The 26,857-nt window shown below is 38.3% G+C and overlaps 2 protein-coding genes and 1 pseudogene across 2 annotated transcripts in view; 1 reads left to right on the top strand and 2 right to left on the bottom strand.

The window, feature by feature from the left end:
• Spdya (speedy/RINGO cell cycle regulator family member A) overlaps positions 1 to 26,857 on the top strand; it is a 50,547-nt gene that overhangs the window by 18,187 nt on the left and 5,503 nt on the right. The window contains exon 7 of the mRNA XM_087216505.1: positions 5,208 to 5,502. Coding sequence (XP_087072631.1) covers positions 5,208 to 5,502 — 295 coding nt within the window. The remainder of the gene's footprint in view (positions 1 to 5,207; positions 5,503 to 26,857) is intronic.
• Positions 16,594 to 26,857, bottom strand: part of Trmt61b (tRNA methyltransferase 61B) — a 31,416-nt gene continuing 21,152 nt past the window's right edge. The window contains exon 7 of the mRNA XM_087216503.1: positions 16,594 to 17,544. Coding sequence (XP_087072629.1) covers positions 17,504 to 17,544 — 41 coding nt within the window. The 3' untranslated portion in view covers positions 16,594 to 17,503. The remainder of the gene's footprint in view (positions 17,545 to 26,857) is intronic.
• LOC147827043 (small nucleolar RNA SNORA40) lies at positions 18,357 to 18,495 on the bottom strand (annotated as a pseudogene).

Genomic DNA, 26,857 nt, shown 5'->3' with positions numbered 1-26,857 from the left:
AGAGACCTTTTTCTACCTGTGTAAAGTAATATCTAGCTTAGTGGAATAGAATTGAAGACTCAGGAAGCTTGCTGGCTCTCACGCCCCCCTTTTCTGTCTCCCTTCACAAGATTGCCAAGAAAATTCAAAAGGGAGCCAGCCACAGAGGCACATGCCAGCAATCCTTGCTACTAGGTTGTTGGGTTAGCTGAGGTAGGAGAATGATAATTCAGAGCCAGCCAAGCATGGTGGCGCACACTTGTAATCGCAGCTCTCAGGAGCCTGAGGCAGGAGGATAGCTGTAAGTTTAAAGCCAGCCTCAACTGAAAGCTGTCTCAAAAAAAAAAAAAACACCAAAAACCCAAAACATACAAAATAAAAATAAGTTCAAGCCCAGCAAAATTTAAAAAGGGGTTAGGAGTGTAGCTCAGTGGTAGAATGCTTCCTTGCATCGTGAGATGCTGGGACTAGACCCCAGAAAGAGGGTTGAGGGGTTCTCAGTATTTTTGTGCTCAATATGTTTGTCCTCAATATTTTTGAGGACAGAAATAAACCCTGGGGAAAAAGAAGTCTTCTGTGGGGGAATCAGAAGTTCAATTTTAGACATGTTAAGTTTGAAATAATCAGACAATAAAATAAGAATAGGCAATTAAATATGAATTGGAAGATAATCTGTTAGCTGTCCATGTCAAAGCTGGGACAACTGACTACACAAAGAAGAATAAAATTGGATCCCTACTTTATATCATATGTAAAATTAACCCAAAATAGATCAAACACCTAATTGTAAGAGTTAAAACTAAAAATTTTAGAAGAAAACAGACAGATCTTTATGACCTTCAGTTAGGTCTCTTAAATATGACACGAAAAGTACAAGCAACAAAGGAATATATGAGTTAAGTGGATGTTATCAAAATTTAAAACTTCAAGCTGGGCATAGTGACATACAGCAGTAATCCCAGCACTGTGGAGGCTGAGGCAGAAGGATAGCTGCAGGTTCAAGGCCAGCCTGGGATACATGGTGAGTTCAAGGTCAACCCAAACTACAAAGCAAGATCCTGTCTCAAACAAAAAAACCCACCACAGTTTAAAACTTCAGAGGACACTGAGTGAAGTTGACAGTCCATAAAAAGGGAGAAAGTTTTGCAAATCATCTATTTGGTAAGGAACTTGTATCTAGAATATGTAAAGAGCTCTTTCAATAATTAAAACAACTGCTGGGCATGGTGGCGCATGCCTGTAATCCCAGCACTCAGGAGGCTGAGGCAAGAGCATCGCCATGAATTTGAGGCCAGCCTGAACTGCATAGTGTGAGACCCTGTCTAAATAATAATAATGATAATAAAAACAACTAAAATATGGGCAAAGTATCAAAAAATAAATTTCACCAAAGATGTTCAAATTCATTAGCCATCAGGGAAGTACAGATCAAAAGCACAGTGAAGTATCACTTCATATTCACTATGATGTCTATGAATAACAATTAAGTCTTGGTGAGGATGTGGAAATATTGAAACCCTTACACACTTTTGATAAGAATGTAAAGTGGTGTAGTGGCTTTGAATAATATTCTGACAGTTTTAAAAAACTTGAGTTACCATATGATCCAGGAATTCTCTTAGCTATATACCCAGAAGAAATGCAAACTATGTTCATGTAAAATTTATACACAAAAAATAAATACATTTTTTAAAAAAACAAAAAACTTATATACAAATGTTCATAGCATTGTTACTTGTAAAGCCAAAAATGGAAACAACTTAAATGTCTGTCAGTTGATGAACAGATAAACAGGCCTATAACCCTAGCACTTGGGAGGCTGAGGCAGGAGGATTGGTATGAGTTTGAGGCCAGGCCTGGGCTCCATAATGAGTTCAAGGCCAGCCTGAACTGTATAGTGAGCCTTTCAAAAATAAAAAAGAAAGTATACTGTGGACTACTAGGGACAGAGGACGGGGGAATGGGGTATGACTGCTTTATTTGGGGGGTGATTAAAATACTCTAAAATTGATGTAATGGTTATATAACTCTAGATAGTTACTTAATTGTACATTTCAAATGGATGAATTGTATGATCTATGAACTATATCTCAGTGAAGCTGTTTTTAAAAGTAGTACTTTTCACTATCTGTATTTCCTCAGTTCCAGTTTTCATCATAGCATTTAAGCAACATGTAATATACTCTTTTTACGTATTTATCCTGCCTGTTATCTTTCTGTTTTCTCCCTCTAAAATATAAATTCTGGCTTGGGATGTAGCTAAGTGGTAGAATACTTGCCTAGCATGTGCAAGGCCCTCAGTTTAATCTCAGCACTGGAAAAAATATATATAATACACATATATGTATACATGTTTATATGTACGTATGTGTTTTATATATGTATATGTTTATACATACACATATGTATTTATGTATTTCTTGGGTTTTTTGAGATAGGGTCTCAGTGTTGCCCAGTCTAGCCGCAAATCCTTGGGCTAAGGGATCCTCGTTCCTCAGTTCCTGTTTTTATATATATTTTATATAAATTTATATGTATATTTTTTTTTCCCAAGAGGGAAGGGTCTTTATGTTGTTCTTATGGTATCACCAGTGCCTAGAACAGGCCCTGACATACGGTAAATACTCAGAAATATTTAACTGATAGAATGCACTAAATTTAAGACTTCCAATTCTTTTTCATACCTTCTTATCCATGAAGTATAAAAAATTCTTCACTGTGCTCACTTTGCCCTGCCCCTTAATCCAAGGCAGCTAGATGAGCTGCTGCTTTTCCAACCAGCAATTTGAAACATATTACTGTATAGAAAAGGCAGCTACCTAGTAGGTTTTATTCTGTTCTCAAAGTATTCATTTGACAGCTAGTTTATAAATAACACCAAGTTCAGTGTTGGACATGGGGAAGTTATTATAAAAAATAATTAACATCATTCCTGTCCTAATGTTAACATAGCAAGATAAATTCTGTTAGAATTTTACTTTAAGCATTTTTTTGTTTTGATTTGTTTTTTGAGACAGTATCTCTCTTTGAACTCACTATGCAGTCTAGGCTGGCCTTGAACTCAGGTAATCCTCCTGCCTCAGCCTCCTGAGTGCTGGGATTACAGGCTAGTTAAACATTCTGTGCATTTTTTCCTTCAGATTTTTATTTTGAATAGTACATTTTGAAGTGCATAATGATTACATTCATTGTGAGGAGTTGGTACATGTACGTAACACATTTTAATTCTTTATGTCCTCTTCCCCTGCACCCCCATCTCTTGGTCCCCTTTTCATTCTCAAAAGATCTGTCCCTCTGTTTCCTATTACATAATGTTTTATTTTGTTTTTTGTTTTGTTTTGAGACAGGATCTTGCTATGTAGTTCAGGCTGACCTTGAATTTACTGTGTAGCCCAGGCTGGCCTTGCAGTAATCCTCCTGCTTCAGCCTCCTGAAACATGCACCACCACGCCTGGCTAGTATATGTTTTTGCTTGAAAACTTATTTGAAGGATTTAAAAAGTGGGCTATAAAATAAATTCAATCTTAAAATATACTTTAAAAATGTAACACCAGGGGGCTGGGGATTTAGCTCAGTGGCTCTGTGCCTGCTTCACAAGCACAAGGTCCTGGATTTTTTTCAAGTTTTAATGGGAAAGCTTTCTTAATCCCCAAAATTGAGCTGCTCTGCCTTGTCCCTCCAAGGGCTCCTAATACACTTCGGAAACCTTGGGCATTTTAAAACACTGGACAATCACTGATCTAAGCAATTAATAAGGCTCTGTCTAGCTCTCAAATGTTACAATTCTCATTTACTTTGGATTGTAGATAACTGCAACTAAATATTTTTGCTAGAATGTATAAAAGTTTTAGATTTATGAAATCAGCACAGGGTATACTTCCCTAGCTTGATTGCTTAAATAACTATCACTTCCTAGATATTAATATGTGATAAGGATTTTACCCAGATATATGTCATTTAGTCTCAGAACAATCTGTTGTAGATAGCATCTCTATTTTAGAGATAGTGAATCTGAGCCTCACAAAGTTTAAATAACTTGCTCAAGTCATACAGCTACCAGTGCTAAAGCCATGATAAGAAACTAAATCTATCCCAAAGCTAAAGTAAAGTTAGCCTTAATAAAACAGTGCCAGAGAGCTGGGCATGGTGACATATACCTGTAATACCAGCACTCCAGAGGCTGAGGCAAGAGGATCACAGAGTTCTAGGCCAGGCCGGGGTATATAGTGAGTTCAAGGACAGCCTGAACTGCATAGTGAGACCCTGCCGTCGCACATATCTCATCTATTCCTCTTAATCCACCCTCCCCGCCAAGAAAAACCAATTAGCCAGGCACAGTGGCAGTCTGTAATCCTAGCACTCTGGAGGTTGAGGTAGGAGTATCACTGAGTTCCAGGCCAGCCTGAACTACAAAGTGAGACCTTGTCTCAAAAAATCAAAATAACTCTCCAGGGTACACTATTATTTCCATATTATAGATTAGGAAACTGAGGAACAAAGACATTAGGTACTTTACCTTTGTTCTTATTCACTGTTACTCTTTGCCACAATTACAAACATGCCTGTAATCCCAGCACTTGGGAGGCTGAGGTAGAAGGATCACCATGAGTTCAAGGCCAGCCTGAACTGCATAATGAGACTCTATCTCAGAAAGAAGGGGGTGGGTGCCGGGGATTTAGCTCAGTGGGATTTAGCTCAGTGGTTCCGCAGCCCCTGCCTCGCAAGCGCAAGGTCCTGAATTCGATCCCTGGTACCAAAAAAAAAGAGGGAGGGAATTATGTCTTTTGAGCCATCTATCTTTCCTATAATTGGAATATTCAGAATTTTTTAAATAAACACTCTAAAAACTTGGAAGGTTGTTTCATTCTATTTCCTATTTGTAATAGTTTACTTTGTCAGTTATTGTCTTAAGTCAAGCAGTTTAATCACTTAATAGTAATACTGCCTTATCTGGAGATGTTTTGTTATTGTTGTCTTTAAATTGGTGAGTTAGATTTTTTAACTAATAAATTTTATTTGATCCCATTCCACCCCCTCAACCTCTCTCCCCTCCCTATGTACAAAAGCTTTGTTTCCATTTTTTCTTCTATTTTCACTTTTTTTCTTGTTGGTGAGTTAGATTTTTATCTCAGATTAAGAAACAGCTTTCCTGAGTTACAATTTTTGTTCTTAATTTTACTAAATTTTAAAATTTTACTAGAATTCTAAAAGTGACCTTTCCACTATAGGTCATGGCCATTGCACCAACACATTACATCTGGCAACGAGAACGCTCTGTACATCACAGTGGAGCTGTCAGAAACTACAACAGAGAGCAAGTTCAGCTGCCCCGAGGACCTAGTGCCACGCCAGTAGATTGCTCACTCTGTGGTAAAAAAGGAAGATACATTAGACTGGGATTGTCTTCGTCCTCTTCATGCAGTGATATAGGAGAGCTGATGGAAAAACACTCTGGGGAGTCACACAGTCCATTATCAATGGACATAATAGGTGATCCTTCTTATTGTTATAATTATTCTCAAGGTGTGATTTAGTAATAAGACAGAATTAGATTTATGCATGTTATTTATTGAGCCATAGTCAGTACTAGCAGGCAGGGATATATCATAATTTATACACTAAACAAAGAGTTAAATTAGTATTGAGTTTTCCCCTTTTCAGTTACTACTTTTTATCTTGTGTCTATCTGCTTTGTGGTATCTGACAAAATAAAAGGGTTTTTAGTATGACATGTTAAATTGAAACCTAATGCACCATTAAGCCTTAAGTATTAGAACTTCTTTGAAATGTTTATTTTATCCAGAAAGAATTTCAAGAAATAAATTTGTCTGTAATCTCACCATCCAACTATTTGTTTTCTTCTATATACCTCTCTATTTCTGACAAAATTAGAACCCTCTGTATCTAGGCCAGCTTTTTTTTTTTCCAGCTTTTTTGCTGTGTATCACAAAGCATTTTTCCATGTCATTATTTAGTCTGAAAACTTCATTTTTAATGCTGGCATGGTATAAGTGCCATAATTCATTTGCATATTTCATGTTTGTTGTTATTTTGTTGATTATATTATTTAGAAAGTAATTATATTAACTGGAAATACAACCACATCATAGTTTTCAAATTATTTTTATATGGTATTTCTCTGACATGTACTAGATTTGAAATAGTACTAAATTAATGTAATAATGATAGTGATCCTTTTTACTTCTTAGAAAGCCCTCTTCCAGATTTCACCCTCCTGAAGATAGGACTGCGATTTCTTGTGCTCCTTTCTAACTCTGTCATCACCAGGAGTGGTGGCTGCAACCCCAGCTACTCAGGAAGCAAGGAGAACCACATATTCAAGGCTATCCTGAGCAAGAAAAAATTTTTGAGCAAGGTGTGGTGCCACACACCTGTAATCCCAGAACTCTGGGAGGCTGAGGCAAGAGGATCAGGAAGATCAAATCAGATTTAAGCCCAGCCTGGGCAATTTAGTGACTTGGGGAAGCCCTTTCTCAGAATTTAAAAAAATGTTTGAAAAGGGCTGAGTTTAATCCCCTGTGCAGAAAAGGAAAAGGGAGGAAGGAAGAAAAGGGAAATTAACAAACCTGTATTATTTCAGAATTTTTACTTATTTTTAGCACATCTCTATGAGACTAAAAATATTTTTATTTGTATTAGTACAAGTTTACAGTATATCATGATTGCATTCATGCTGGAGAGTTGGTACACATACATAATGTTAGGGAAAAAGGAAAAACAAAGGCATGAGCACAACAGGACAGGTTTATTTAGGACAACCCGAGAGGGACTGCTTGGCGCTTTCATACAGGCTGTGGAGTCTTTTATAGGGTCATGAGCATAAAAGGCAGGCTGTGAAGGGAAAAGTTCAAAATAGGCCTTTCAAGGGGGAGAGGTTAGTCAAAGGAGTGGTGGCTGCCTGGCAGAGACAAGGCTGAGAATTAGGGAGTGGTGGCTGCCTGCCAGGAGCAGGGTTGAAGGATGTGGTGGGAGTTACGGGTGTAGCTGTGGCCACTGGGCCTTATTAACCCAAGATAATACAGCTTTAGCAGGTGTAAAAGCATGGGGGGATGGAAGAGGCTCAAAGTAGCCTCCAGTCAGCCTAGAATGGTAGAGGTCAGACTCCACATAACACATCCTAATTCATTTTACATCCTTTTCTCCTACCCACCCTCCCCCATGAGAGTAACAATGATTGATGAAGGTTATGACCAAGTAGGATTCATCTCAGGGATGCAGGGATGGTTCAACATATGCAAATGAATAAATGCAATACACCATATTAAGAGAAGCAAGTACAAAATCCATACAATCATCTCAATAGATACAGAAAAATCATTTGACAAAGTCCAACACCCATTCATGGTAAAAATCCTACAGAAAATTGGAATAGATGGTCTTTATCTCAATCTGATAAAAGCCATCTATGACAAACCAACAGCCATACTAAATGGACAAAAACTGAAAGCTTTTCATTCTAAAATCAGTAACAAGACCAGGATATCCACTGTCACGACTCTTACTAAATATAGTTCTGGAATCATTAGCCAGAGCAATTAGACAAGAGGAAGAAATGAGGAATAAGAATAGGAAAGAAAGAAGTTGAATTACCATTATTGGCAGATGGCATGATACTCTACATAGAAGAACCCAAAACTCTTCTAGATTTAATAACCAAATTCAAGCTGGGCTTGGGAGCACACATCTGTAATCCCAGCACTGGCAGGCTGAGGCAGGAGGATCGACATGTGAGTTCATATCCTGGGCTACATAGTGAGTTCAAGGACAGCCTGAACTACATAGCATACCCCCACTAAAAAAAAAAATTCAGTAGCTTAGATGGATACAAAGTAAAATCTCAAACATCAATAGATTTTTTTTTTTTGGTACCGGGGATCAAACTCGGGACATTGCGCTTGTGAGGCAGGCGCCACTGAGCTCTTCTTGACTTGAGAGTTTGTGTCCAGAAGTCTGCTGTGCTTCTGATGGCTTTCCTTTATAGGCAATTTATTTCTTTTCTCTAACAGCTTTTATTATTCTGTTCTTATATTGAATTTCTGGAATCTTGACTACTATATGCCTTGGTGTAGATTTTTTTTGATCATTGCTAGTTGGAGTTCTGTGTGCCTCACTGATCTGTATGTCAAATTCTTTTTCCCTGTTTGGGAAGTTTTCTTCCCAATCACAGAAGTGGTTACTTCTGTGAACAGAATTTTTATGTTGTTTGCCCTGTATCTTAGTTTTTCATTGACTCTGATTGGATTAATTTTTCATGGTCCCTTGCTAGCTTTAAGAAGTCTTTCTTTTCATGATCACTAACCACAGTCCTGTCTTCTATATCTGATATTCTCTCCTCATATTAGTTCACTCTACTGTGTAAACTTTCAATGGAATTTTTAATCTCCTGGATATCTGCTTTATGGATTCCATTTCTTTCCTGTGTTGGTCATTCATGGTTTCCATCATTTTCTTAAGCTTCTCTACTTTTTAAAAAATTTGTATCTGTTAGAGTCACTAACCATGTCTTTCATTATGGTCACCATCTCTAGTTATCTGGGACACTATTTCTGGTTTGATTTTTTTCCTAGAGCCTCATTCATTAGCTTTGTCACTTTCGCTGCTACCACTTCAGAGAGTCCAGGAGGGTGGGTTTTGAATTGGTCCACCTCATTGCCCCCTGGGTTTGCCTTGATGAGCTGGAAGTTTGGGGTTGCATCTTGCTTAAGTGTCTTCTCATTTTCTTTCTTTGTCTGTCTTTCTTTTTCAGTTTAATTCCTGGGTTGATGCATGTAACTTGGATATGGCAAGTAGCTTTATTGCTAGAGAATGACAACTTCTCAGAGATGTCCTCCATATAAAGCTGGCTTTTGAGGTTTGAGTCTGTTGCAGAATCCTACCTCTTCATTTTATTGAGGATGAGAAGTTGCTGCCTATTTCGCCTAGTCCTTGGTTCTTTGGCACTTACCTATAGTATTATTTATGCCTCTTAGGCGATCTCAGTTCTGGCATACCAGGACAAACTACTGATTAGAACAATTATGATGTTTTTGATTAAAATAGTACAATCAACAATAAGAACATCATCAAGCACAGCCTAGAAAATGACAAACTGTGCTAACCATTAATTTGCCATCTTTAGCCATATGAACTAGATTTGTGGTTATATAACAAAATCTAAAACAAACCAGAAAATTGTATATAGTCAGTATGCCCTCAATATGGCAACTCTATCCTCAAGGGAGAAAATTTAACAGGGGTTGGGGGAAAAAAAAAAGAAGCGGAAGAGATTAGAAGTAAAGCTGGAGGACAAAGGAAGATTGTTAGAACATTGAGAAACTGAGGAAGACAAGAAGAAAAGAAAGAGGGTAGAAATAAAAACAAGAACAACAACAAAAGCCCAGAAACAGTGTTCACCCTTACATAAAAACAAGAAAAAACAAAACATAAGAAAGAGGAGATAAGAAAAAAAACCCACTTTATTATGTGTTTCTGCTGTTGACACTGGTAGACAAATTGGCCAGACCGAGCCCAGATCTATGTTGATTAATCCCAGCAAGGCTGCTGTAGATTTACAGCAGAGTAGTGCATAATCCCAGCAAGCCTGTACCTTTTTTCTGCTGAGGTTCAGGCTGGTTTCTGGCTGTGAGGCTAGAGCCCAATTTGTTGGCTTCTTGAGCTCCTGCAGACTTGAAGTTGGTTCCATCTCACTCTGATGCTGGGAGCTGCAGTCACTGCAGTCTGCTGTATTCACAGCTCCATTCCACTGGTGTATTTCCCCACAGAGGCCTCTAGGGTCACCAGATGTCACAGTGTGTCTGCAGGTTTGGGCCACCCTTCCCCTGCAGTGAGTCAGGGCTCAGGCAGAAAGCACCACTTGCCACCTCCTTCTTTGTTGGTCTTTCTTTGCTCTCCCTATGGGCTTCAACTCTTAGTTCAGATCCTTGCTGGGTCCTAGGGATCCACTTCCCCCTTCTTCTCTTCGTGTTGCTTTATTCCAGCGTCTCTTGAATTTGATTATTAAATCTAGGAGTCTTTTTGGTGGAAATTTTTGGGTTTTTTTTTTAAGAGGATCATGTCATCTGCAAATAATGTTAATTTTACTTCTTCCTTTTCTGTACATATCGCTTTAATTTCTTTCTCTTACCTGATTGTTCTGGAGAATGTTTCGAGAACTGTACTGAACAGGAGTGGTGATAGCAGATATCCCTGTCTTATTCCTGATTTTGTTTTTTTGAGACAGGGTCTTGCTACATGGCCCAGATGGGCCTTGAACTTATGGTAGTCCTCATACCACAGTCTTCCAAGTGACAGGATTTAGCCCAACTTGATTTTAGCGGGAAAACATTCATATTCTCTCCATTTAATATGATATTGGCTATTGGTTTGTCATAAATGACTTATCAGATTGAAATAATGTCCTATACCTGTTTTTCTTCTGTGTTTTTATCATGAATGGATGTTGGATTTTGTCAAAGGCTTTTTCTGCATCAGTTCAGATGATCATGTAGTTTTTGTCCTTGATTCTATTTGTGTAATGTATTATGTTTATTGATTTGTGTATGTTGAACCATCCCTGCATTCCTGAGATGAATCCTACTTGGTCATGATGTATGATCTTTTTGATCATTTGTTGCATTCTGTTTGCCATTATCTTATTGAGGATTTTTGTGTTCATGTTCATTAAAGAGATTGACCTATAGTTTTCTTTTTTAGTTGGATCCTTGTCTGGTTTTGGAATCAAGGTAATACCAGCTTTCAACAATGACTTTGGGAGTACTTCTTCCCTTTTGATTTCATTAAGAGTTTGAGAAGCATTGCTATTAGATCTTCCCTAAAGTTCTTGTAGAATATTGCAATGAATCTATCAGAACCTAGGCCTTTCCAGGAGGTGGTAGTTTTTTTATTACTTCTTCAGTTTCATTGCCTACCATTAGATTATTTGAGATTTTTAACATCTTCTTGGGAACAGCTTTGGTAGTTTATATGTATCTAGAAATCTATTTCTTCTGTATTTTCCATTTTAATAGAGTACAGGTTCTCAAAGTAACTAATGATGTTCTAGATTTCGGCAGAGTCATTGTGATTTCACTTTTTTTTTTTTTTTTTTGAGACAGGGTCTTGCTATGTAGTTCAGGCTGGCCTTCAACTCACTATGGAAGCCAGGTCGGCCTCAAACTTGCAGTGATTCTCCTGCCTCTGCCTCCCAAGGGCTAGGATTACAGCCATGTGCCACCACATCTGGCTCAACTTTTTCATTTTAATTGTATTTATTTGGGTCTTTTTTCTTATTTTGGTAAGATTGGCCTGGGATTTGTCTATTTTTTTGTTCTTCCAAAGAATCAGCTTTTTAATTTATTGATTCTTTGTATTTTTATCTCAATTTCATTAATTTCTGCTCTGATATTATAATTTCTATCCTTGTACTGGCTTTGGACTTGGATTGTTCTTGTTTTCCTAGGACCTTGAAGTGCACTGTTAGGTTATTTGGACTCACTCTGTTTTTCTGATGTGGGCATTCGCAGGTAGAAACTTTCCTCAAAAGACTGCTTTCATTGTGTCCTATAGGTTGTGATAGGTTGTACTGGCATTATCCTTTGATTCTATGAACTGTCTAATTATCTTCATTGATTTCTTCTGTGACCCACTGATTCTTTAAGAGAGTGTTGTTTAATTTCTAGGTGTTTATATAATTTTTGTGTTTTCTTTTGCCATTGAGTTCTGATTTTGCTGCATTATGATAATATGCATGGTATAATTTAAATTCTTTTGCATTTACTTAAGCTTGTTTTATGGGCTAAGATGTAATCTCTTTTGAAGATTGTCCCATGTGGTGCTGAAAAGATTGTCCATGTGTTCTAGATTTGTTGGGTGGAATACTCTGTATATACTATCAGGTCCATTTATTAGAAGGTTTGGGTCAAGTCTGATATTTCTCTTTTTTTGGTACTGGGGATTGAACTTGGGACCTTGTGCTTGCGAGGCAGGTGGCAGTGCCACTGAGCTAAATCCCTGGCATTTTTTTGTTATTGTTGGTAGTGGGGATTGAATTCGGGACCTTGTGCTTGTGAGGCAAGTGACGGAATCGCTGAGCTAAATCCCCAGCCCAAGTCTGATATTTCTTTGTTGATGTTTTTGTCTAATTGTTTTATTTGTGAGTGGGGTATTGACATTCTTATAATTACGTTCGTGTTTATCTGATTTTTTATGTCTAGAAATGTTTATTTTTTTGGAGTTGGGTGTACCAGTGTTTGGTGCATATGTGTTTATAATTTGGATCTCTTCTTGTTGAATTGCTCTCTTAACCAATACGCGATTATCTTCTTTGCCTCTTCTGATAAGTTTTGGCTTGAAATCTGTCTGATACTAGAGACTCCTTTTCTTCTCTGGGTTCTCATTGCATGGAATATTGTTTTTCTATCCTGTGATTCTTTAATTTGTGAATTTCTTTTGAATTAGATGAGTTTCTTGTATATCATTGGGTTTTGTTTCTTGCCATTCTCCCAATCTGTGTCATTTGATTAGGGAATTGAGACCATTCACATTGAGAGTTATTGCTGAAAAGTATTGACTTATTCATATCATTGCTTTATTTTCTTGTTGCTGATCCCCAAATCCCTCCTTTCTGCCTAATTGCTCACCCTGCCTGGATATTCATACTATTATTTTTTTTGTTGGTTTCCTTGTCTCTTTGTAGGAAATACTTGAAAATTTTTTGGAGTATTGTTTTGGTGAACATGAGTTTCCTCAGCTTCCTTTGTTATGGAAATATCTTATTTCTTCATCAATTTTGAAGAAAAGTTTTGAAGGATATATAAGTCTGAATTGAAAGTTGTTACATTGTAGGGCTTGAAACACTTTACTCCAAGCTCTCCTGGCCTTTAAGTTTTGTGTTGAAAAGTCTGTTGTAATTCTGATGGGTTTACTTTTTTTGGTTTGTTTTTGGCTTTTGCTTTTTTTGAGACAGCATTTCACTATGAGGCCCAGGCTGCAGAAGTCCTCCTGCCTCAGTCTTCTGAGTTCTGGGATTATAGGCATGCACCACCACACCCAGCCACACCACCAGGCCCAGTGGATTTACCTTCGTAAGTGATTTTGTTGCTTTTCTCTAACAGCTTCTTCTCTCTCTCTCTCTCTTTTTTTTTTTTTTTTAATGAAACAGGGTCTTGGTATGTAATTTAGGCTGGCCTTGATCTCACTATGGAGCCTAGGCTGACCTAGAAATCATGGCAGTCCTCCTGCCTCAGCCTCCCAAGTGCTGAGATTATAGGCATGCACCACCACACCAGGCTTCCAACAGGTTTTAAGATTCTGTCTTTGGGCTGGGAATTTAGCTTAGTGGCACAGGGCCTGCCTTGCAAGAGCAAGATCCTGAGCTCGATCCCCAGTACCAAAGGAAAAAAAAAAAAAAGATTCTGTCTTTGTCTTGGACTCTGGATATTTTGACTGTAATGTGGCATGGAGAGGGTCTTTTTTGATCATGGCTATGTGGGCTTCTATGTGTCTCACTTAAGTATATATTTAATTCTTTCTCTATATTTGGAAAGTTTTCTATTATTTTTGTAACGAGATTTAGTATGCCCTTTGTGCTGTCGTCTGATTTTTCACTCATTCCAGCTAATCTTAATCTTTTTTGCATCTCTAGAAGCTATGGATCCATTTTTCATGTTATCATATTGTTTTTAAGGTATCTGAGTAATTGGTCTTTGAAAGTATCCCTATTTCCTTTCCATTTATTTATTTATCATTCATTCATTCACTCATTTATTTTGTTTGATACAGGGTCTCACTATGTAGTTCAGTCTGGCCTTGGACTCACTGTGTAGCCCAGGCTGGCCTCGAATGCATGATAATCCTCCTGTGTACTGAGATTACAGATGTGTGCCACCATACCCAGCTGCATCCCTCTTTTCTAATTCTGATATTCTTCCTTCACCTTGGTTGTTTCTGTTGTCTATACTGTCAATATAATTTTTAATCTCCTGGATTTCTGTTTGGAACCTTTTCATGGACTGTGATTCTTTTCATGGACTCTAATTCATGTTTTGTATCATATTGTTTAGTTCAACTAGCTTTTTATCAGTGTCTTCTGTAAACTCCCTGATCATTTTAATACTTCCATTATCTGTTTAATTATATCTTCTGTGAACTTGCTGAGCACCTGATTGATTTGTATTTTAATCACCGTTGTTATCCTCTTGAATAATTCAGGTGCGTGGCCTTTGCTTCTCACCCCCTCTCAGATACCTGAAGATCAGCTTTGGGGGAATTGGGAGTGTTGGAAGGGAGTTTATTGCCTTGTCTTCTCATGTTTCTATTGTTTTTTTGTTTTGTTTTGTGATTAAGTTTGTGGGTGCCTACAGTGGAAGACTTTGTTGCTTATGGCAATCTCTTTAGTTAGTCTGCTTTTCAGTGGAGCACTTTGGGTGCTAACTACAGTCCTTTGCCTCTGTCTCAAGATCTGACCACCTCTATTAATTTAGGGGTGGGTGCAACACAACTGGCTCAACACCCATATCTCTAGGATTGAACCATAGTATTGTTAATGTCATAAAGGTAATCCAAGTATTGGCATACAGAGAAAACTCAATAGCAGCAGTTATGTGACCCTGGCAGTAGCAATCAAATCAGCAACAGTAATATCATCCAAGACAAATTGGATATTCATATACCATTAGAACCAACAATATACCACCTTTAACCATAGAAAAGAAATCCACAATTATAAACACTAAGACAACCCAGATATTTATATAGAATAAATATGTACTAAACGTAACAACTATAACCACCAAAGATAGAAATTCAACAGTAATAACATAGAGTTAACTATCTGAAGATTAGTAAAGCTTAATGATTGTACTATTAAAGACAAAGGGGAATGGACACAGGAGGATGGAAAAAGAAATTTTTGAAAAACAATGGGAAGGAGGAGGGAGAATTAACACAAAGGATCCTAGTGAGGAGTAGAGGATATTTATAGAATTAGATAAAGGTAATAGAAAAAAATGATAAATAGAAGAGAAAAGGGGAGGAAATAAAAATATAGAGAATAAAGATAAGAAAAATTAAAAATTTAAGAGAAAAAAAAGGAGTAAGAAAAAAAAAGGACAAAGGAAAATTTCCCAGACCCCAATAAATCAGTGAAGAAAAAAGAGGAAAGGGGGGAAAAAACAAGTCCAAAAACCAAGAAATTTTTCTGGGTTTTCTTCCTGGATCCACAGTTTTAGAGTCCAGCAATCCAATTTTCCCTGCCTAGTCTTATGGCCTGAAGTTGTAAGGTGCTCCCTTTGGTGGAGGCTCCTCTGTTTACCTCAGGCTGTGGCAGTGTTCAAGCCAAGATGTGTCCCTGCTCACCAGGTTTAGATAAGGAAGGCAGTCAGAACCTAGATCCATACTGGATACAAGCAGTAGGCTAAGGGCTCAAGTACTCAATACTGGTACTTTCAGACTAACGCAACTCAAGCTGGGCCTGACCTCCCCCCACTGGGGACAGGACTTGTCCTTGGCCTGAGCTTAAACTCCTCAAGGCATCTCTTTCCAGCCTGCTCCCTGTCCATGGTTGCCTCTTACCCAGTCACTGTGGGAAGTAACACTGAGAACCCTGAAGTCCACCCATCTCTCAGCCATTCCACAATTCAAACAATTGACCCCTTCCCAAATGGTGCCCTACCAAGCACTCTCCTAGTATACGTCAGGTGCCTATGCTGGGATCCCTATCCAGTTGTTGCCTGTCGTGTGAAGGAGTTCCCTCAGTGTAAAACACTGTAACATCTGGAGATCAAAACTGAGCTTCCCTGCTGCTGATGGCTGGTATTGATGACTGCTACACCTCTGGCAGGGGCTGTACTTCTGCTCTGGGCAACTTAGCTAAGGCCACCTTTGATCCCATCTCCAAGACCTACAGCTGCCTGACCCTGGACCTCTGAAAATAGACTGTCTTCACAAAGTCTCCCTACCAGGAATTCACTGACCATCTTGTGAAAACTCACACTAGAGTATCTGTCCAGAGGACTCAAGCTCCAGCAGTAGCTACAACATAAGGGTTTTTACAGAAGAAAAGTAAAAATGAATGAAATCTGAAAACAAAAACAAAACTGAGCTTCCCCTGGAGCCCATGTCATCACCCCAGTCTACTACTTCTGTTTCTCCCTAGAGCCCCCTGTGTTCACCTTACTTCTGCAGAGTCAGGCGCTCTTTGCCACAAAGCTCAAGCAGAGAGCCAGGGAGAGGACCCAGTCTATTTCATTTCCTTCTCTGTGTGGTAGTCCATCTCTCAAACTTCTCTTTTAATTTTAGCTTTAAATTTTTCTTGTCAGTTCTTTCCCAATTTCTGGCGATCTACTGCTCTTTTCTCTTCCACAAGTAATTCTGGATCTCAAAGAGGCTGAATTTGTTGCTCACCACTTTGCCATCTTGGAATCCTTAACTATTATGTTCTACTGCCCCTTTAATGAAATTCTGTCCTTAGCAGCAAAAATAAGCTGCAGCAGAAGCCTGGTAGCAGACTGCTAAGGATGTGGTGAAAGCATTAAGAACCAAGGCTCTGAAGAAAGATTGTAAATACTTGTGAGAGAATTGAACAACAGTTGAACCAGGTATTTACCAAAAGCAAGATGGAAACAAATACATTTTATTCGGAGTAGCCTCCATAGGCATCAGTAGTAAGTAGTATACTCTATATTCTAAGCCTTGACTACCCAACAAGAAATTGGAGCACACCCATGGGAGTAAGAAGTTCAGCTAGTCAGTGTGCTTAAAAAAAAGAGCTCTTTGAGAGATTGTGCACCAAAGTGAAGTACTGACTTGAGGAGTAGTAGAAGGAACTGTGCTTTCATCTTGTTCTGGATGAAATCCCTGATTTGGGATTACTGTCCCTATTTAGGAAAGATGAAGTATTTATCACCATTTTATTCTGAATATTAACTCAAATTTAACTGTAAAACCTTTTGATGATATAAGAGGGTAGGCAGTACAAAGAAAAAATATTAATCACACACACATTTGGCCAGGAAAAAAAAAATGTATCTCCAGTAGACTTTCTACCAGGAAAAATCATTTTCTATCAATAGGCTTCACAGAGTAAGCTAACTAGAGACAAAAAGCACTGGAATGTTAGGTAGAGGGACATATGATATTATCAGGAGGGCACTCACTGCCTAAGCAGCTGATTCCTAGTAATGACCTCTGCCAGCAAAAGTTTCTTCCTACAGATTACAGAAGGTTGGAGTCACCTGATAGCTTGCTGTCTGAGAAAACTCAATCCAGCATTCTCCAAAAGAGATACAAAGAGCTGATGTTCTGCTCCAGGTATTTATACTGGAACAGCATAAGTAGTTATCAGTGCTTTCACTTTTCTTTCAAACAAAAGAAGGCAGTATCTTGATTCTCAGGTAAAAACATGTTTTTCTACCTTTACATTTTTTGAAAAAAGCAACATGAGGTCACCACTGTCTTCTTGTTCTTGCAGTGACCTGCTCTGTATGCAGGGCATATCTTCTCTCTTCTTTTTGCTTCTTTTTCATTTCTACTTCTTTTCTTCTTTTATCTTCAATAAACTTTGAACTTCTATATCCAAAAAAAGACAACAAATTCAAAGAACAAGTTTTAAATAGATATACTTGTGACATTTAAGAACAAAAATTGTTTTTCAATTTGACAAAGTGGAGTGAAAATTTCACTTTTGGGGAGAGAATAGATGAGGCATTTTTTACAAATGTACACATATCACAAATCTTTTAAAGTTTTTCTTATTATTAATACTTTTTTTTTGTACCAGGGATCGAACTCAGGACCTTGTACTTGCAAGGCAGGCGTGGTGCCACTGAGCTAAATCCCTGGGAAATTTTTGTTATTAAAACCTGTGAAGAGGGCCAGGGATTTAGCTCAGTGGTTCCAGTGCCTGCCTTGAAAGCGCAAGGTCCTGAGTTCGATCCCCGGTACCAAAAAAACCCCAAAAAACAAATAAAACCTGTGAAGGGCTGGGAATTTAGCTCAGTGGTGCCACACCTGCCTCAAAAGCAACATGATCCAAACATAGTAAGATGTATCTTCAACTCCAGCCCCATGTTCAAGACATAAGCCTTTAAGCAAAAGGACAAAAAGCTATCTTCTTGTGTCACAACATAAAAATTGGAATACCAAATCTATGGAGCTAAGATTTTGCTCATACACTGCTTTATAATTAACTTTTTAGTGTGGGAACCAAACTTAATGGGTATCAACACCTCCATCCCTTTAATCTGTATTAGATTATCATAATTTTTTGGTTTTGCTTTGTTTTCTGAGGCAGTCACACTATATATAGTCCACACTTCATTCCTCTTGCCGTAGCCTCCAGAGGCCCAGGATCACAAGCTCACACCATTATGCCTGGCAATAATATTCCTTCTTATGTGTATCAGACTCATACTGAACAATGAGTTCTGGGTTGCAAAAGAGAATTTATTGGGCCGGGGATTTAGCTCAGTGGTTCCACTGCCTGCCTTGCAAGCGCAAGGACCTGAGTTCAATCCCTGGAACCAAAAAAAAAAAAAAAAAAAGGGAATTTATTTTTTGCAGTTAATTTTAAATTTTTTTTCCACATTTATTTTTAAAAATTTTTATTAGTTCATGTTTATAGTATATAATGATTACATTCATTGTGGGGAGTTAGTACATGTAGATAACATATATCAATTCTTTTTACTTCCCTTCTTTTATCCCCTTCCTCCCCACACCGTCACCAATCTTGTGCTAATCCCCTTTAAAGGTAATTGGATTTAAAACCCAACCTCTCAAGAACTCTTCAAGCGGAATTATGATACTCACTTTACTGATGAAAAAATAATGGAGTCACGCCATTACTACATAAAATGACAGCCACAAAAAACAAGATGGGAACTCACTCCTGTCTGAATCATAGCACGTTTTTTGTTGTGGTTGGTGGTGGTAGTGCTGGTACTGAGGGTTGAATGGAGGGCCTTGCACATGTCAACCCCATGCTGTACCGCTGAGTATATCCCTAGCCTCACACATTTTTAAACTAACTGAACTACTGTCATTTCTCTTTACTGAAGGCTGTCTTATACCTCATGGCACCTAGGCTGATCCCAGTGAAATATGTCTTACTATGTATTATCTGAAGATCCCTGAGATTAGGTTGAAATGGGAGAAAAGACACCAAACTTTACCCTTGGTGTAGACAGGCACAGTACACTGTAACTGTTAGATAATCTATAACCAAATAAATTTTCCTCAAAAAAATTCTAGTTGGGCATGGTGGTGCATGCCTATAATCCCAACACACTGGGAAGCTGAGGCAGGAGGATTGCAAATTTGAGCCCAGCCCAAGCATTTAACAAGAACTTGTCACAAAATCTTTTAGAAAAGAAAAAAAGGGGGTTGGTACTAGAGAAGTAGCTCAGTTCAGAGACCTTGTATGCCCAGTATGCAAAAAAACAAAAACACTTCTTCCAGCTTTCTTATTCACTATTGTCATTACCACTGTTGTATTTATCCAGGATTTAAATCTTTACACTTAATAAAGACATAATCAGAATCAGGGCATATAAATTAATGATGTGATAAAGGCTATGCTAATTATATGACCAACATTTAGGAGTACAAAAGATGCCAGAATTATTTCTATGTGAGAGATTTGGTGAAGGATTTCCAGGGGAACTGATGTAAGAGCTGGCACTGAAAGAACCCTGTTTTGCTCCAAGAAATAAAGAGCTCCGAAGTACAGATGGAAGTTTGGAAATACACAGATTATCTCCCTCCACAGCCAACAAATCGCCAATTCATCTGGGTCTTCTTTCACAACAATTTTTCCATCTGCTCCTTTTTCATCACTAATCATTTCATATGTGTATTACTATAAAATCCCTGATTTAACAGGTTTATCCTTCCCTGTATTAAATACTCATAAACACCACAAACATTAACTTTCTTAAAATACCCCTTTAAATGACAGTGGAGCCAGGCATGGAGGCTGAGGCAGGAAGATCCTCACAAGTTTGAGGCCAACGTGGCCTACACAGAGAGTTCAAGGAGAGCCTGAAATACATAGCAAGAGCCTGTTGAACAAGAAGACTAGAAGATGAAGACGACGAAGAAGGAAGAGGAAGAAAAAGAGACTTCAGAAGTTCCCATTGCCCACTGTCTCTAAAACAAGAAGTTCAACATTAAAAGTTCACAGTTCAACAACTTTTTGCCTAAATCTTCCCCCAGAGTATTCAAATTAATAGATAAAAACCAGGTGTGGTGGCACACACCTGTAATCCCAGCACTAGGAAGGGTGAGGCAGGAGGGTCACCACAATTCAATGCCAGCCTGAACTACGTATCAAGACCCTCTCATAAAACAAAACAAAAAACATAAAACAAGAAATGACCCAGTGTAGGCTTAAAGCAGTCAGAAAACGTACTGACCATTTACTGGATGGAAAGGGTAAAGCAGGGCCTCTGGAAAGCCATAGGAAAAGTTTTTAATCAGTCCCAAATATCTCAGAGTTTATAGTATGATGTGTGAGACATGGATGTAGAAAACACACATTAGAAGACAACTGTCCCATAAACCAAATTGTCAGCATATTTAGTGTTCAGAAAAAGCTGGGGAAAGGGCTTTAAATTGAGCTTTGATAAATATATAAATAAATGGTTATTTGTTCTTCAGCTTAAATTAGACTAGACACTATGTTAGGTCTTGTTCAGTATCTACTGGACACAGTGAGCTACACAGGAAATAGTATTAAGGGGCAGAACCTTCCTTTGCTCTTAATCCAGCTCCTTCAAGTACACAACTGAGACCTGACACATAATAGGCATTCAAAACTAGTCATCAGTCAGGTGTGGTGGTGCACTCCTGTCATCCTAGCACTCAGCAGGCTGAGGCAGGAGGATCACCACAAGTTCGAGTGGACTACATAGACCCTGTCTCAAAAAAAACAAAAATTATTTTCAAAAACTAGTTATCGTACAATAATGTAACACTTACTGGATATGGTAGTGCACACATGTAAATCTTAGCACTCAGGAGGCTGAGGAAAGGAGGTCTGTGGACTTCGAGGCCAGGCCTGGGCTAAATAAGACTGTCAAAAGAAGAAAATCTACCTAAAATGTAAAAATGTGCTCCTTCACAATCCTTCAGTTCTCCAAGGAAGCCAGAATGATTTTTTTCCCCCAAGGTATGGAGACTGACCCCAGGGGTACTGTACCACTAAGCTACATCCCTGTATTCATTCACACATGGTCTATCTTTCTGTGTAGTACTGGTCATCTTTGAATTCCCTATCTTGCCCAAGCTGGCCTTGAACTCAAAGTCCTCCTGCCTAAGCCACCCAAGAGCTGGTATTACATGTTTGTGCCACTGGGCCTGTCTCAAGTGGTTTTTTTTTTTTCTTTTTCTTTTTTGAGACAGTGTCTCACTATGTAGTTCGGGCTGGCCTTGACCTCACTATGTAGCCCAGGCTGGCCTCGAACTCATGGTACTCTTCCTGCCTCAGCATCCTGGTGCTGGGATTATAGGCCTGTTCCACCACACCCGCTTAAGAGTGATTTTAAAAACAAACCTATGCATGTTACCTTTCCCTTAATTAAATCCTTCAATAGAACCCCATTTTTCTTAGGATAGACAAATTTCTTAAAAGGCCTATAAGATCCTGCCTGGTCTGATCCCTACATATTTTCCCAGTCTCTTTCATTCAACACCAGCTTCACTGGCCTTTTTGCCCTCCTTTTCCCTGCCTAGTTAAGTCCTACTTACCCACTCATGTCTCAGCTAAAGTGCTACTGCTAAAGCAAAACCCCTTTTATGGCCTCATACTACCCATAGCCTGTATATCCTGGAGCGCTACAACAATTTTGGTTTTATATTTGTATGATTAATGTCTAGCTTTACTATGGACTGTAACTATAAAGGCAGAGATTTTTACATTAAAATTCTTCACATTCTGTAAAATTATAAAAATTTTATGCACATAATTTAAAATAGTTATGGGCAGGGTGTGGTGGAGCATGCTTGTAATCTCAGCACTCAGGAAGCTGAGGCAGGAGGACTACCATGAGTTCAAGGCCAGCCTGTGCTACATAGTGAAGTCAAGACCATCTTGAAGTATATAGTGAGACCCTGCCTCAAAAATCAAAAATAAATAAATAATTTTAAATAGGTCGAGCCTAATGGATAAACCCAGGAATACCAGCATTTATACACCCAGGCATTACTACTTTAAAAACTACAAAACATCTCTATTGGAACAACAGTCATGCCACCATAACCGGTTGACGGTCTAACCACTCTAAGACCTCTATTTTATCCATAAAACATGGATAACTTTAGGTGGGCACGGTAATGCATATCCGTAATCCCAGCACTCTTGGAAGCCTGAGACAGGATTGCAAATTTGAATCCGGCCTGGGCAATTTAGGAACTTACTTAGCAAGACCCTATCTCAAAATGGGGAAAGTGAGAAGGGGCGAGGGTGCAGAGGGAGAAGGAGATGTAGCTCAGTGTGAAGGCCCTGGGTTCAATTCCCAGTACTGAAGAGGGTAGGGCCTTATAGATGAGTTTCACATTTTTTTTTTTTGGAATCAGGAATCAAACTTGGGACCTTGCACTTTTGAGGGAGGCGGAGGAACCACTGAGCTAAATCCCCGGCCCACCACATATTTTTTATTAATGCATACTTGTTCTACAGATTAATGGATTTCATTTTGGCAGATTCATACATCCACATTTTTCCATCCTCCATAACCCTCATATCTACCACCCTCACCCCTAGTTTCACATTTTTTTGAAATTTATTTTCGCCAGAATTTTAAATCTTTTAAGTTTTTTGAATTTTGGCCAAAAAAACTTATAGATGCATAATTGTATTTCATTGTGGTTTTAGTACTTAATGACTCATAATGAGTTTATATTTTAATGTAGAATTTTTATAATTGTATGTTTTAGATTTGTCCTATTTTTGTGTAATTGTGTGGTGTTTTGAGGATCATCTTTTTTTTTTGAGACAGGGTCTCTCTATGTAGTTCAGGCTGTCCTTGAACACTGTGTAGCCCAGGCTGGCCCCTAACTTGAAGCAATTCTTCTGCCTCAGCTTCCCAAGTGCTGGGATTACAGAAATAAACCACCACACTCGGCTTGGTTCATTCTTCCTGACGTATGGATACCCAGTTCTCTTAGCATTTGTTGAGACTGTCTTCTCCATTGATTTGTTATTGTTTTCATAATTTAATTGACTATACATATGAAGATTTTTTCCTGAATTTGTTTTCTGTCAGTCAGTTCTCTGTCCCTGAACTAATACCATACAATCTTGATTAATGTAGCTTTACAGGAAGTATGAGAATCAAGTTGTACAAGTCTTCCCATTTTTTCTGCCTTTTTATGGTGGGTTTTTTTTTTTCGGTTTTTTTTGTTGTTGTTCTAGTTCATTTGCCTCTTCAGACAAGTTCTGAAATCAGATTGTTGAAAGAGACTTTTTTTTTTTTGGTACCGGGGATCAAACTCAGGACCTTGTGCTTGCAAGGCAGGTCGAACCACTGAGCTAAATCCCTGGCCCTGAAAGAGATATTTTTGAAAAATACAACAAATTTACTGGAAAAATAAAATGAATATTGGGTATGATAGTGCATGCCTGTAATCCCAGCACTTGGGAGGCTGAGGCAGGAGAATTACCATGAGTTCAAGGCCAGATGGCTACATAGTGAGTGCAAGGCCAGCCTGAACTACATAACAAGACCTTGTCTTAGTTACTTTTCTTATTGCTGAGACAAAAATACCTGACACCCACAGTTAAGGGGGCAAAGGCTTATTGCAGCTCACATTTGGTAGAGGTTTCAGTCCATAATCAGCTGACTTCAAGGCAGGGTGGCATGGCAGAGCATTGCAGAGGAGAAGCAGTTCATGGCAGGTAGAAGACAGTAAAAGCAGCAAGTGACATCATCAGCGCTTTTTCCTTATATTCTATCCAGGCTACATACGCTTACGGCAGGTAGCACTCACACCCAGAACTATGCCAAACCAATCAGTGGATAATTTAGTAATCACACACCCTTAATCCCAGGATCACACACTCTAGATCCAGCTACCTCTGAAAAGCCCCACCTCTGACCGCATAAGGCTTTGGAGAGACATCTAGATACAAGCCATAACACCCTGTCTCAAAAAACAATACAATATTAGATACCCCACATTTATAATTACAACTGACAGACATATTTTATATTCCAACAAGTATACTAGTTCATAAGATAATTTAGCAAAGACATTAAGATTGTACATAATCTATACATGCAATGTTAATGGGTAATTAATATATAGAGAGAACCACACTTAAAGCCTTTTGTGGCTACAATGGTAAGTAAACAAAAAGTTATGAAGTAGCAATTACATTAAGTCTGCGGGGCTGGGGATTTAGCTCAGTAGTTTCGCCACCTGCTGTGTAAGCACAAGGACCCGAGTTCGATCTCGGTACCAAAAAAAAAAAAGTCTGTAAGCACATTTAGGTCTTTCACTATTTAAGTTTTATGTGGTAATAGTACTTCTTATCTGGTAAAATACATAAATTTTAAGAATACAGATTTATGAGATTTGAGGTCTGTAAAAACATCACTTTCTATCACCTATATTATGATAGAAAATACTTCCATTGTTTAGAATGTTCCTTTTGCCTGTTTTCAGTCTCCTGTCATCTGGTCAACTGCTGTTTTGACTTTTTTAGATGTAGCACAGTTCTTTGTTTTTTGTATATGCACATATCATACTTTAATCATTGCCCTCTTTGCTCCTCTTGCCCCAACCTTCCCCCAGGTTCACATTTGAGGGGTTTCAATGCATATATTTTGATCATATCCATCCCATTACCTTCCCTTACATCTCCATTTACCCTCCCTCCAATTCTTTCCTCTTTGTCAAGTAACTGTCTGCCTTCTACTTTCTATTTCATATTTTTTAGGTCCACATATTAGGGAGAACATCTGATATTTGTATTTGTGAGCCTGGCTTATTTCACTCAACATAGTAATCTCCGAACCATCAGTTTTCCTGAAAATGACAAAATTTCATTCTTTATGGCTAATACTCCATTGTGAATATATACCCCATTTTCTTTATCCATTCATCTGTTGATAGGCACCTAGCCTAGTTCCACATCTTGGCTATTGCAAAGTACACCACAGTGCACATGGGTATGCTGGCATGCTTATAGTATGCTGACTTTAATTCCTTTGGGCATATAACAAGGAATGGTACAGCTGTATCAAATAGCTCTTTTAATTTATTGAGGAACCTCCATATTGATTTCCATAGTGCCTGTACTAATTTACCTACCCTCTAGCAGTACAAGGATTTCTTTTTCCCTGCGTCCTTTCAGCATTTATTGTTTGTTGTTGTTGTTGTTGTTGTTTTTTGAGACAGGGTCTTGCTATGTAGTTCAGGCCAACCCTGAACTATCTAGCCCAGGCTGGCCTTGAACTCTCAGCAATCCTCCTGCCTCAGCTCCCTGCGTGCTGGGATTACAAATGTACACTACCTTGCCTGGCTTATTTTTTGTATTCTTTTTTTAAAAATAACTTTATTATCAAACACACACACATACAAAAAATCAAAACCACACAAAGAAGAATAATGCAAGGGGGAAAAAAACTACAATAATATTCAAATACAGTAGAACTCAACCAAAACAAAACTGAAAAGCACTTAAACATTTTTCCATATAACTTAAAAAAGCATCTTAAGCACCAACAAGACACCAGAGGATGTGATTTGTTTCAGAAGGGTCCCCAGAACCAACACTGAACAAATAATGATCTGGAAAAAAACTCCAGTTAGTTAGTTAGACTCCACATAAGCCAAACTTCTCCCTAATTTAACTTTCGATACAGTCATATGACACGCGATGGAAACACAATCCGAGAAATATGTTATTAGGCCATTTCATCCGTGTGTACCCTTAATTACACTCTCAGTTTCTCACACTAGAGAAACTATTGGGTATTTACACGTGTGTCCTATTTATTTCACTTAAGAGGATGGCCTCAATATGAATCCATTTAGCTATAAATGTCTCTAGTTTTTCATTCTTTATGGCTGAGTAGTACTACATTTTATAAAAACAAACCACATCATCTTTGTCCAGTCTCCAGTTGATGGGCACTTGGGCTGTTTCCAAGCTTTCGCTATTACGAACTGTGCCGCTATAAACATGGGTGCACATATGTCGCTGTGGTATGATTCTTTTCATTCTTTTGGGAAGATACCCAGCAAGGGTATAGCTGGGTCAAATGGGACCTCTAAGCCGTTCTTTGAGGTATCTCCATACTGATTTCCACAGTGGTTGTACCAGTCTACACTCCCACCAAAAATGGAGAAGAGTTCTTTTATTTTTTGTATTCTTGATGATGGCAAATCTGACTATACTGAGATGGAATCTCAGTGTAATTTTGATTTGGATTTCTCTAATGGCTAAAGATGTTAAACACTTTTTAAAAAAAATTTATTTGTAGTACATAGTGATTACATTCATTGTGGAGAACTGTACATGTGCATAACACATCTCAATTCTTTTTTTCCTCTTCTCCTCCATCTATTTCTTCATATACTTGTTGGCCATTTGTACTTCTTCTTTTGAAAAATGTCTGTTAATTCATTTGCCCATTTATTGATAAACTATTGGAGTTTTTGGTGCTATAGGTTTTGTTGTTTATATATTTTATTTTTTGGTACTAGGGATCGAACTCGGTACCTTGTGCTTGCAAGGCAGGCGGTGGACCCGCTGAGCTAAATCCCTGGCTCTGTTTATATATTTTAGATATTAATCCTCTATTGGAAGAGTAACTGACAGATTTTCCTTCTGTAAGTTCTCTCTCTTCGTTGTTAGTTGTTTACCTTGCTGGGC

This window comes from Heterocephalus glaber, unplaced genomic scaffold, assembly GCF_053883595.1.
Source record: "Heterocephalus glaber isolate CG9 unplaced genomic scaffold, H.glaber_assembly_v1.0 deba00001457, whole genome shotgun sequence".
Lineage (NCBI taxonomy): Eukaryota > Metazoa > Chordata > Mammalia > Rodentia > Bathyergidae > Heterocephalus > Heterocephalus glaber.
This window is presented reverse-complemented; position numbering and strand designations above follow the sequence as displayed.